The following is a 14588-nucleotide window of genomic DNA, read 5'->3' as shown; positions in this document are numbered from 1 at the left end:
AAGCTCGTCTCCAGGTAACACAGCTGCCATCCGTTTTATCTATTTTGTATTTTCCACATTTTTATATTACTTCAATAAATACGATCACATAATGTAAACACCACTGTTTCATTTCGTGTTACCTCCATTCATCGAGCCACACAAATTGACCCTAAAGAGTATTATATTGTTTTTGGCTGGGCATTTAGTAGTTAGGTTTCATTGAACCAAATAATATATCATAAACATAACCTAAAATATCAACGAATTTCATACTGACTAAAGCAGTCCACTCCTACATCAATACAGGAAGGTTTATCCTTTCAGACCATATGGTTGTATATCGAAACACGAATGACCCCAAATGAGCATTGCTTACCCAAGATGCTATTTCCTTGTTGGAATTTAAATAGTATCTATTTTATTAAGCTTGATGTCCACAACTGAATTGAAACATATATCATATCTTCACTTACAGACCTTAATCTATTAAAAAGGATAATATGGCCATATAAGTTCTATAAAGGGATCACCAGAATTTGTTCCATCTACATCAAAACTTTCAAAAAGAATTAGAATTTAGTAAAATTATTAGTGTTAATCATCAGTAGTGAAATATTCTTCATATTTATTTAAACATTGTAATTGCCAGATTAGATAAGGTTTTTTTTTAAATGTATTCAGAATTAATTTGTTATTCAAATGTTAAAAAGTACATATATATTATTTGATATATTTTTTAAATAAAAATTTTTAATTGATAGGCTTTTTGAAATTATTTAAAGGTATTTTTTTTAAATTTTTTTAAAACTATTTTTCAAACTATTGTGCATCGATAGCCGCTACTTCTCCTTCTTCTCATATTTCAGGCAATTCACGGATTCCATCTCGAAAGAACGGTGTATCTTTTAAGGATGTCCACGAATCGACCAATTTTTTAGTATCTTCATAAGAAGTGAAGTGCTGCTTAGACAGGTTACGACTCATATGCCGGAACAAGTAGTAATCAGAAGAAGCAAAGTCTGGAGAATACGATGGTTGGGGTATCACTTCCCATTTTAATGTTTCCAAGTATGTTTTCGCCAGTTTTATAACATTTGGTGGAGCACTGTCATGCTGGAGAATAATATTGTTGCGTCTTTGCTCGTATTCCGGCCGTTTTCGCGCAGTGCTCGGATCAAACGCATCAATTCTAGTGGATAGTGATCGCCATTGATCGTTTCATGGAGTAATATTCTCATTCTTCTTACTCTGTGTCAAAATCATCACTTTTAAAAACGATGGAGGATAGTTGCCATAAGCTTTACACAGCATTCGAGAACCTTAATCCACCTCTTTCTTTAAATTGAAGTTAAACTCAATACAAATTCAGATATTTTCAACGCACAGAATATTTTTTGTTCATACTTTGACGAAACAGTATATACTAATAAATAAAGCCTGTCAATGAGACATGAAGTGGGTTACAAATGTACCAAATGCGATTAATACACAGTAACACCATCTATTGTAAATCTTTAAAAATTAATTTATAGGCTTGATAAAATATATGTTTTAATCTCCTGCTTGTCACGCTCTCTAGTGATGCGTAAACGTACAATTTAATCAGAAATTTATATATAGGAGATCGTCTTCAATGCCTGACTACTCTATGATATTATTAATCAAACATCTCAATGAGAAACAACATTAGAACCTCGTTAAATCGCGAATACTCCTTAATATAAATTGAAACATGAAACGAAGATGGTACGAAAGAAAAATTACACCGTACGGATGTAATGCGGAAAAGCTAAGCGTCGATTAATTGCTGGTAAATATAATGAAATGCGTTTGGTATGGTGAAAAAAAAAGTCGGGTGAATCATGGCAACATTGTATGGGCAGGCAATTCTCATTCTCGTACTAGTTCAGGGCGCTCGCCGGATCTATATCGTCCGAGGGGGGAGGAATGTCTGTACGGTCGGGTCAGCGCGTGACCTCAAGCCCTGAGGTACGCTGGCTACTTTCCCACGAAGAGACGCCCGCAATATCTACCGCTCTTCATCAGGAACCTAGCCTGTCATTAAATATGGCAATATATGTACGCAAGGTCCGGCCCAGATTGCCCGAAGATTATGGAACCCTAAATCACCGTCACCAGCTCTGAATTGGAGTACCGTCCCCTCAACCTGTTACAATTCGAGGTACCATCACCCTCCATTTCGATATACCACCCATTCCAATCTTTATTTAGACATTTTTTATTTCTTCATTAGTATCAATAGGACTGTAATAAAGAATCAAAAATATATTGATTTCTAATAATATACCAATAAAAAGATCATTAAAACCACATTTATTTTAAAATCTAATGTAGGATTTCTGAGATTTTACCAGAAATAACAAAACATTTAAAAATTCGCCAATGTAAATCAAACATCAATGAGAAACGTTAAGAACAGTGACATCACTTACAATTTCCTAATCATCATTTCCGCATTCCAACATTTGAACATTTTAGCGTGTTTCGATTTTATTTGAATTATTTATCTTATATTTTACAGTTAAAAATTGGTTTCGGACTGCCAACAGAAAATAAAGATAAAAGAAAAAGTAGAACTGAATCGATTCGTCGGTAGTGACTGTAACTGAAATAATTTTTTTAGAAAGAATACTAAAACTTTTATAGAATCGAAGTGTGTACTCCAGACTCACTAACCATTGAAGAACATTAAGTAAAAATACTGTCAGTATAACACTTGGTGAAAAAAAATGCAGATAATAATTCTAAAGGGTATCCAATATTAGCACAATCGCCAGTTAGGAACTGAAATCAAATGCCCTACATTTGTTACGACAAATCAAAATTGTATCGATGGCAAATCTACTGAAACATTTTATGATGATAATTTGAAGATACACATGCAAATGTATTTAACTGGGCTACAATATTTTTTGTTGATATTAACTACAACAAAGGTTTAAAATATACACATTTGATGATATGATATTGATAACTTTTTGCAACTCTGTGGAATCAAAAAGTGTATCTGGTATATCATATTATCTTGTAATTCTTGAAGCTTATATTAATAACAGCTACAAATCTAAGACTGTGATGGTTATTTCGTTATTTATAAAATTACTTATATATATATATATATATATGTATATATATATATGTGTATATATATATATATACATAGTATATATTAGTATATATATATACATATATATATATATATATATATATATATATATATATATATATATACATAGTATATATTAGTATATATATATACATATATATATATATATATATATATATATATATATATATATATATATATATATATATATATATACATAGTATATATTAGTATATATATACATATATATATATATATATATATATATATATATATATATATGTATATATACATATGTAAATGTATATATACCACCGTTCAAATGTTTGGAAACGGGTAAAACTTACAACCGATAATCTTTATTAAGATTTTATTATTTCTTCATTGCTGTTAATTATCTTTTTTTGAAATTTACAGTATAAACTCGCTTTTTCTATCCCAATTGATAAATAATAAATCGTTTGCCAATAACTGTTATATTGAACACATATATACACTACCGTTCAAGAGTTTGGAAAAAATAAAGCAATGAAAAAAACACAATAAAACAGATAAATTATGAGGTACTTTTTTTATTACACTCAAAACTTAATCAAACCTTAGACTAACATTTAAATAAAGTTAGTTAAATGTATTTAGTATAAATAAAAAAAATTAATACACTTTTTGTTAAATTTTGCCCTCAAATTTCAACCACGTATTCACAAATTAAACTCATTTTATATTTAGATATTGGGAGTCCAGTATCTTCCATTCCCTTTGTAAGCATCCATATAACAGTGCTATGCTAGATAGACATCGATTCTCCACTTTTCTATCAATTTAACCCTAAACTAATTGAATAGGAAAGAGGTATTTCGACTGTTTTGATCTACAAACCCTTGATATAATTTTGACGAATGTTTAGGATCATTGTCTTGTTAAAAATCAAAACTTCAACAAACTAGATTATCATTAGAAGGAAACGCATTTTCCTGGAGTATTTTTAGATAGGCTTCTTTATTCAGTTCTCCCTCAATTTTAGTCATATTATTGCCAAAACGGTCTAAAACCATCGCTTAGGTAGACGCACAAAAACACGTCCATGGGATATTTTTCCAGTATTTTCGTTCCAGTTTGTATGTATTCCAACATACTTTATTCTATTTTTCTTATGAATACTAGTTAGTCTCGGTTTTTCTGCTACGTATCCTCCTAGGCCAGTAGACAGTAAACACTTCTTTACATTTGTAGTTGAAACTGGTTTTCATTTAAACTATCGCTAATTTGAAGCACAGTTAAATGTCGATTTGGTTTTGATAAAATTACAGCAAACGTATCTTCCTGCTTTATTGTAAAATTAGGACGTTCAGATCTCTTCCCGTCCTAGTTTCCTCCAGTAGTTTGTTTTCGTGTAAGGGTATAATATACACCTTTTCATGAATCTCTGATATTTTCTACAATATAGTGTATAAAATATTCTTCGTGCTCAGAGTAACATACAACAAGATAGCACTCCACTGTTCAAGAGAAATCTATTTCCCTTTAGCTATTATAAGCGGTTATCAACTATAGTATTACATGAACATCACAAAGTACACTGAATTCTAAATTTTATGGTCATAAGACATATGTGCCACTCTTTTGTCAAAATAATGGACACTTAATAAGAAATTAGTAATTTAGTCAAATAATAAATTCCAATACCCAAATATTTATTTAAAGATATATGGCATCATTTTTATGTCGACTAAAAACAGAGTGTTTCCAAACTTTTGAACTAAATCTTATTATTATTCATATATTTTCATTTATTGAAAAATAATGTAATATATTAATGCGCAATAACGCTAATTATTTAGCTTTCAATTAGCTAAACAAAATGATAATAATCAAGCGTTAGGTCATCAATGACATATTTCCAAGAACCCTGCTATATTCATCTCTAATACCATATATAATGTATGGCAGAAAACGTTGTTTGAAATAGACACGTGCCCGTATACTAAAGATTTATTAAGATACAGTTTAAAATAATAAGCAACTATAGAATATACAACATTATCTCATTACAATTAAACAAACAACGCAAATAATGTTGTTTTGAATTAAATTAATTTCTAACAAACTTGGTTTGGTTTGATTTAAGCAATGTATATCAATATTTAGCTAAATGATATTAGAATTAGTTTATTTTTAAATCGGATTCCTATATTTTGTGTGTATAGTATAATTCACTTAACTAGAGTAATATAAGAAATATAAATTATAGTACTACAGTAATGTCTTGGAAATGTAAATAACTTAGTAAATGTTGTTTACATCTTAAAACAAAATTTTAATTAAAATTCATTAATAATATTATCAATACTATATATATTTTCTTGAATAAATTGATGTACCATTGCTTATTCAATGAAATGAGGTTAATGAGATCATGTAAGAAAGATTGTAATGATATACAAGTAATTTAAATAACAAGAACTGTAATTAAATTTTGAGGAAGTACAGCAAACTTATATCGCATGTCTTATATATCTTATTTACTTACTTATCTAACTCATGTCAAAATTCTCTCTTGGTGCCTTTTGCATTGATGTCTTTTTATTATATTTTAGCGAAACGATATAAAGGGTGTGCCATATTCTACATACTATTTCTTTAAAAATCTTGTCCCTACGCACATAATATAAATAGAAAAAAGTTTTATCTTGCCAGAACAGACTTTAGAGGAAGAACTCCTTTATAATGTCGCTATTTCGAGTCCCGGTAACGATCACTGATTGGCCAGCATCATTTTCAAGGAAGTGAGATTTAATGATATCTCCAGTGAAACAATCATACCAAACATTGACAAATTTTCAAGAATTATATATATTTAGAAGGGATTAATTCGATATAGTTGAGGAAAAAATAACACGAAAGAACAACATGGTAAATCATTATCTATCATAAATCGGCCAGACAAAGCAAAATGCGCCTGTCATCATCATTCTAATTATATATTATATAAAAGGTAATATTATGAAAGAGAGAAATCATCAAAAATGTCTCTAACAAACCATTGTGACTTTTAAAGGATTAAAAATAACGTGTTATTAAACAATATATTATCTTTACATGGATATTAAACATAGGATAAAAAAGAAGCATTTCTTCAATATGTTGCTGAAATAAAAATAATATATGGTGTTAAAAATAGTGTACACAACAAGGAATCATCAAACAGGGACAGAAATGGTGTTACATGACACTATAACACAAAATAAATCAATGACATATAGATATAGAGAACATTTTTAATCTTAACCTAATAGTCCGAAGCTTCAAATGAATATGCCAAAATTTCATGGTAATCCTTTGGCCACCCATCATTTAGTCCAGATCCAAATCCCAGTGACCAGTAGCAGTAGCTTGCAGACCTCAAAATAAACTCTAAGCTAAAGATGTAGATCTCACTTTCAGAGATAAATACTTAATCAATATTTGATCGTATTTGGTCATATGGGCACCAACTATAGGACACTGCAAGGCAAGTCTAACATAGCCATCATACAACGGTTCCAAAATAAAATGTTGTGTGCTATTGTCAATGCACCGTACTGTATCTCTAATGAAGTCATATAACGAGATATCCCTCTAGAATAATCGAACAAATAGAGGGTAATTCTAAATGTTTGTGTTAAGCACTTTAAAAGAGTGCTAGAGCACCCCAATGAGGTAATCAGCAAAATATGCGACGTGATAGTGAGTAGACTAAAATATTTAACACCATCCGATCTGATTATAGGACAGTTATAGACTTTAGAATAAGACTAATTAATTAAAATAGTATTTGAAACAGAAGATCACTAATGAAGTGATTTTTTACATGTTATGTGTATAATATAATCATAAGAAATGCTTATTGCCCACTGGGCACATTGTTGAACCGCTTGAAGTAATAATAATTTTTAAAAAAGGCATAAAACATTAAAGGTACCTTGGAGTGAATGCAGCAGTCTTGATGTTGATTCAACAGCAGCTAGTATGGAAGCTCTTTCAGAGTCTTAAAAATGTTTAGTCCTGCAGACTGTTCTTTGTTATTGATATAAAAATCACCACTTTTAAACTGTTGAAACTATAACCGACAGTTTAGATACGATGGAGCAGCATCACCATATGTTTCTAAAAGTATTTTATGGGTTTTGGAAGCAGATTTCTTCAAACCAAACAACAAAAGTAATGGATATCGAAAATGTAATTTTGAACGCTCCAGGATTATACTTATTGATACACTATATATTAAGTTATTCTGTTATTTTATGCAGAAAATGTCAAATCTATTTGCACTTGCATTACAAAAAAAAAAAACAAAAAATATCAATAGTAATTGAATCACGCTTTATTGTATACTCTATAGACTCACACTTAAGAGATACAATTTACTATACCCAATATAAAAGTAGTGGCTAAAACTGTCAATTCTAAGAGATCAACAATTGCCGGTGTAGTGACCTTTATGATCATAAAAAACGTCTACCAGTCTTTTTTCAAAATAAGGGACAATTGATAAGAAACTAATAATACAGAGAAATACATTTAATGATAAATATGCACGTTTTAATGAAACTGAAGTGTTATGTACAATGGGCAAAAATTAGAAGCCGTTAAAAAAGAATAAAATGATGATTACAAAATTGGATGATGCATCGACAACATTTTATACCGTGTGAAAGCGGCCGAAATCACCGAAAATATGAATTCATGAAAAGTACTTATAGAAAAATAAAAGCAAATATCATGCCAGTCGGTTCAATAATGTGTTACAAACACGCACATTGGTAATTGTTTCATTTAAGAAACTATTCCCACGATGCGGTTCTTCAATAGCGAGCTGCGAGCATGGACGTACCTTAAATCGTATAGCAAATTATCGAACTAGATGATTTGACTGGCTTAATTCCATATTTTGTATGTTACGTACTCGTATTTACATGCATATCGACAATAATTACCAGCTGAGGTGCGTCACTGATCAAATAATAACATACCGACGTAATTATAATGCGATTTCGGTTTTTTTAAGTTAATAAAATGCATCTGGACACAAATACAGTTACCTTACGCAAAATACCTCAATGCAGAAAACAAGTGGGGATAATTAAGTATTTATCCTGCAGAAAACTGGACATCGATCAATCTTTGATACTGCGGACCTATAAATCTTTAATCAGATCCAAACTATATTATGACTGCTCCTTATATAATTCAGCTTCAACCACGTATTTACAAAGAATAGAAACAATACAAAACCCTGCCTTGAGAATGACACTGGGCACTCAGTTTAAATCTAGTCCTATATCTAGCATTCAATGCCTCACTTCTATAGAATCACTTAAATATTGAAGTATGAGACTGGCTCTCAAAGAAAATATAAGAATCATTGACCGGACTGGTGAACAGACACTTATACGGTCTCGGACTCCAAGGGATGAAAATATTTCATCATCAAGCTATCAAAAAGAATTTATACACCTCCTGTCATATAGGAGCCAGTATTTTTCATATCTGAGCCGCCGTGAACCTTGCCCTGATCATCAAAATGAATCAATCAAAACCAAATCATCAAAATCATAATCAATCAAAATAAATTCGACATTAGTTCATTAGTATTTCAGAGAGTATTTCTTCAAATCTTTTCAGAGTACTCGAATTGTGAGATCATTTATACGGATGGCTCTAAGTCCTCTCTAGGAGTAGATGAAATACATCATAAGTCTTAAAAGAAACTCTTTAGTCTGCCTTTTATTTACACTAAACTTACAGCTGAAATGTTTGCAATAAAGGAGATCCTAAACCTTATAATATCACTTAACAGCCATCCTAAACCATGGCTTATATGCTCGAGCTATCGATGATGTATTTCCTCACATTCGGTAGTTGTACGGTCTGGATATACCTTGACAAAACAACGTCATATTCATCTTGTCGGATCCCCAGGTGCAAGGGTCTACCTGGGAATGAATTGGCTGATGACCTCGCAGATGCTATTGCGAGTGGTTAACAAGTTGTGAATACTTTATATTATAAGGAAGAAGCCTGGTGCAAATTAAGTGGGATCTGTTGAAAAAAGGAAACAAGCTTTGATCCATTTAAAAGGAGTTCTGAGGCTACTGATTGTTCACTGTCAATTTACCCATTCCTAATGAATCGAACTGAGAGACCTCTGTATCCCAATTGTGAGGAACCAATGTCAGTCTCCCATGTTTTGGTGAAATTCAGACATTTATTAACTGTCAAGAGAATTCATTCAATGTATCTTATTTAATATATTGTCCATTTTTCTGAGAACTTATGGATTTCTTCTCCAAAGAATGATGTATCTTTGAGGCTATTCACGAATCGACAATTCTTTTAGTATTTCTATAAAAAGTAAGCTATAAGCAGCGCTGATCAGACAGATTACGACTCATACGTCTGAACAAGTATCAGAAGGAGCAAGGTCTGGAGAATAGGTCTGTCTTTCCATTTATGCAATGATTTTAATGTTTCCAAGTATGTTTTCATATGTTTTGCAACATGTGGTCGAGCGTGTCATGCTGAAGAATAATATTGTGGGATCTTTGCTGGTATTTCAGCCGCTTTTCGCGCAGTGCTTAGCTCAAACGCATCAATTGTAGTCGATAACAATCCCATTGATGGTTTCATCGAGTATACCTTCAAATCCCCATATTCCAATTTGCTTAACTGTCCAGATCGATACTATTTTGTAGCTAATAATAGAACGTTTCGATTTTGTTTAAAATTTTCTTAAATAAAATTATATATATATATATATATATATATATATATATATATATATATATATATATATATATGCACCGCATGCTAAACGCATGCTAATAATATAATATTTTATATCTAGCGTGTGGTACTTGTGGTTTCTAAAGAATGTATAATTCACAGCTTTCAATTAGATTATTACATTGGCTTCATTCATGTATACATGTAAATAAAAAGCAAATACTAGTTCCAGTATATTTGGTAAAATAATAACAAAGGATATTATAAAATTATCATATAAAGACTGCAACTTACTGTATTAGTACTCAACACCACTATATCTATTACTTGTGATGAACTTAACAATTTTTTTAAGAACATCATCTATATCTTAAAAAATAAGCGATTTATCTGATTTAATTCTAATGAGCAGTCAAATCTTACTAGGTAATCAAATTTGAATTAATAAAATGCAAACAAAAACAACACGTGTTTTAATGTATGTTTATTAAATAGCAATGTATCCTGCAATATAAAATATACGATACGAATGATGAGTACAGGTTTGTTGAGAATATTCTATTTGGAATTAAATAACATAGTTCTCGTTAATTATAAACCATTTTCCTTAGCTACAATTTTATGGTGTTAACTAAACTGTTACATAATAAAGGGAATATTAGTATCGTTGTATAAATTATTATAAAACAAATAAAATAATAAACAATAAAGCAGTTTGAAACTTGTTCCTGTCACCATTCGATTCATGGATTAAAATATTACCGTTTATTATGGTACAATAAAGTTTAAAATATAATGAAAAGTTGGTTCATCACTATTGTTATTTAATAATGTTGTTCTCTGCATTCGATTATTTATTTTGACTTGATGTATTTGATAATTTCTTGAACACTTGACTTGATTTATTTAATTTAGGGGGGGAGGGGTTAATTTGGTTAGTTTAGGGTTACTGTCATGAATGATTGATCAATCAATTTCAAAAATAACTAGATTTTTGTAGTCGGTAGAATTCGATGAAAAATCGAACGATTATATTTTTCACGGCTAACTCATATAGAACCCAAGAATAAAGATTATATTGATGCCCAGTCTTGTGTAAAAGTTTTAAAACTGTTTTATAGTCGATATAAAGTTCTGTAGCAATGTAGATAAATTAAATATGTTTTCAACGATCGTTTTATTTCAACAAATTCATTTCTACTCAACCATATACATGTATTAGAAAATAAAAAAACAAACAATTTCAATTGTTCGCAAGGTATATTTCTACACGTTCAATATTTAAAAAATACGATTTAATAATAATAAAAGTAAGTTTTAGATATTAGACAGATTTTGTTTGTAAAGGACCGGTGATTAAGACTGTCCCGAAGATTTCAGCACCAAGCCACCAGCAACTTGATTTTGCACTTAACATTCCTGTTTTATAAGATCACATTAAAATGTCGGTAGCTTTACCATGATCAATTAAATAAATACGAGTAAACAGAAACTACATATAACTTATAGAACATTGTTTTTGAAAAAAATTATCAAGACTTTTTTTGGTTATTATCTGAATGCAATATACATTTCAAAAAGTCAAAACAATAGAAAATAATATCAAAATAATATTAACATAATATCAAAATTGTCTAGTTAAAATAATTTGGCTATAAAGATAACTAACTACTGCACCGTAATTTTGTTTCAAGAGAGACAAATAAAGAAAGCGTAATGTACAACGTGGGGCAAAAGTCCCGCTACCATTAATAGATAAGTAAGTTTGATTTTTTATAAAAAGTTTATTTGGTTCGTTATGATTGAAACATTATATCGGTTAAATGGTGATATGTAACAACTTTCACCTTTTTTTAAGACATTTTCGTGACATCCTGCAACATCTGAGGCTGAATTTCTTTAATTTCGTGACTAATATTGTGTTTAAGATGTTGAATCATTTGGGGCTTATTCACATAAACTTTTGATTTTAAAAAACCCCATAAGAAAAAGTCTGGTGCTGTTAAATCCAGAGATCTGGCTGGCCATGCTAAAACGCCACTTCGCGAAATTAGTCTTCTTAGAAAAACATCATTCCAACCACATGTCCTCTTGTCCTTGCTCTTCCATTTCAGAAACAAGAAAATTTCGAATCATATTTTGATACCATTCAGTAATAGCAGTAACTGGAATATCTTGGTCATTTTCAAAAAAATATGGACTAATGATGTTTCCAGCATGAATACCAAACCATACAGTTGTTTTTCGTGGATACAATGATGTTTCATGAACTAACTGAGGATTCTATGTGTCCTAAAACCGTCTGTTCTGTTTATTGACGTAGCTACTGAGAAGGAAATGGGCTTCATCGCTCACTATCAATTTAGACGAAAAATCTTCAATTTCAGCGGACAGCCTTAGGATTGCAACTAGTTCAATTTTGTACGGAAACATTTTCAAATCAGTTTTCAAAATTCGCCTTAAACTGCGTGCAGAAATGTGTAATTGGAAACCACGTCTCCGAATTGCAGTTTCTGGAGACTCTGCCACACTATTATGTACCAGAGCCACATTTTCAACGTTACGAGACGTCCGTTGTCTTCCAGAACGAATCCTGTCTGCTATCGTATCGTATTATCGAAATTTCGCACGTAAACCGTAAATTGTGATTTTGTGAGGCACTGGACGATTAGGATATTTTTGACGCAATTTCCGCTGAGCGGCAATAATGGAACGATTATTTTCAATAAATATTGTCACTATTTATGCTCGTTCTCGTGGCGTATATTTATCCATAATAAAATTTGGACATCTACACAACACAATGGTTAAAGCGAAACTGAGCTAAACGTCACATAACCCAGATGGTGCACAATCAAAATGGTATCGGGACTTTTGCCCCACCTGTTGTTATGCTGGGGACGAAAATGCTGCAGACCTTTTTATACAGTAAGCAGGTGTTAGGCAATTATCTATGAATCAAAGAAGCCTCAATCTTATTAATCATAATTTTTATTGGCCTTAACTAATGCTGTAGTAAAAATGGTAAATAAGTTTCCATTCATATGAAACTGATTGATCAATCAAAAATACATTGATGATGTAGATGCAAAAAAAACACCTTGCAATATCTAAAATTGATTTTAATTATTAATAACGTAAATATCAACTTTAAACAAGCAAATAATGATACAAAAATGAAACCGAAGATTACAAATCAATTAAATACCATTAAAAAATATGAAAGGCTTAAAAGCCAATTATTTATGGTCATGATTAAAGAAGAGATAGCTTTGAAAAGATCAAACAGAAAACATTACGCTGAAATCCTTCTTATCCTGCTTGTAGGCAATAAAATGTAAAGTTTCTTTAAGAAGCTATCACAGTCTACCAATATAAGGGGATTTCAGAAATGACCTTATAAGACAGACTGGTTTGCTAAAAGGTTAAATAAGAAAATGTAATATAATATTAGGCGTTTATACTTCGGGAGAGAGAAAAAAAAAAACAAAACAGATAATTAGTTGGTGGGAACTTACCTTAGAGAATCCTATATTGGGCGTTGGGCTATGATGCAATCCAACATCGTGGCATTTGAATGCTGCAACAAAATAATAGAAACTAAAACAGGGTGGGTTCATGAAAGTACTGTTAAATTTATTGTTTCGTGAATTTCTCATTGTATAAACCTTTCCGCAAGTCGTAGTTTTTATCGAAAAAAATTAAATAAATAAATCGATCATTAAGAACGTTGTATCGTTCAAATATCACTGATAACTTTTAATTTATGTTCTGTTATATTTTAAGTGAACAATGATTGATGAAATAGCATAGATCAGCAATAAAATAGCGGTTCGAGTATTTTTAATCAATTTCTATGTATTTTAGTATGCTGGGAATGAAAATAATATGGCGACAATTGCAAAATTTCTAGACCTCTCAGAAGCAAAAATGAAGGAAATGTTTTCATCAGGTCAGACATTATACGGATTAGGACTGGCCCATGACTATGACGGATCCTCAAAAAGAAAGGTGGATTGCTCTTAAGTAATTTTGAAATACCCAAACTATAAAGAAATTCTCAAAAGTATGCTAAAAGCATTTCAAATTTCAGGTTAACTAATGAGTACATTTTTTTCGTTCTTTCATTCTTCATTAAAGTATAGAGTACGATGAATTGTTTCCCCAGAACATTACGACAGACTACTGTTGGACACTTTAGAGTGATATTTCAGATTCTTCCCACAAGCGAAAATGTAGACAAGCAACCTCACTGGGAAAAAAAAAGGTTTTAGTGTATATTAGTGAACATATAATAGATCTAAAAATATGTATCCTTAACGGTTTGTAAATACAATAATATTTTTCAGATATATTCACTTTTATGTTAATGTAATAACTTGTTTAATATAGCTACCCAAGTTGTCAAGAAATGTGACGAAAACGAATCATTATTTACCGGTACAACATATACAAATACATAAATATTATGTTGCAAAACCTAACCAGCTCCTTTTTGCAGTATGAGGACTATTCTATAGAAGAGATCAATTGTTGTAAAATTATTGTTTCACTCCATAACAAGCAAAACATCGTAATCCCAAATTTCTCATTCCTGAATTCTGAATCTATGAATTTTTCGTTATGTAAATTTTTAAATAGGTTACAGCTTTTAAAGAAAATAAATAAAAAGATCATTAAGAGCCTGTAAATTATCATCCATAACTTTTATGTT

The 14588-nt window shown here is 30.7% G+C and overlaps 1 protein-coding gene across 3 annotated transcripts in view; it reads right to left on the bottom strand.

The window, feature by feature from the left end:
* Positions 1-14588, bottom strand: part of dysf (neuronal PAS domain protein dysfusion) — a 101762-nt gene that overhangs the window by 49037 nt on the left and 38137 nt on the right. For all 3 annotated transcript variants that reach the window (XM_076405027.1, XM_076405028.1, XM_076405029.1), the window contains one exon: positions 13393-13454. In XM_076405027.1, coding sequence (XP_076261142.1) covers positions 13393-13454 — 62 coding nt within the window. The remainder of the gene's footprint in view (positions 1-13392; positions 13455-14588) is intronic.

The sequence above is a fragment of the Rhynchophorus ferrugineus genome, unplaced genomic scaffold (assembly GCF_030347505.1).
Source record: "Rhynchophorus ferrugineus isolate W39M unplaced genomic scaffold, kcgeb_rfMv2 rfM5, whole genome shotgun sequence".
NCBI lineage: Eukaryota > Metazoa > Arthropoda > Insecta > Coleoptera > Curculionidae > Rhynchophorus > Rhynchophorus ferrugineus.
The sequence above is the reverse complement of the archived record's forward strand: the minus strand, read 5'-3'. Positions and strand labels throughout refer to the sequence as shown.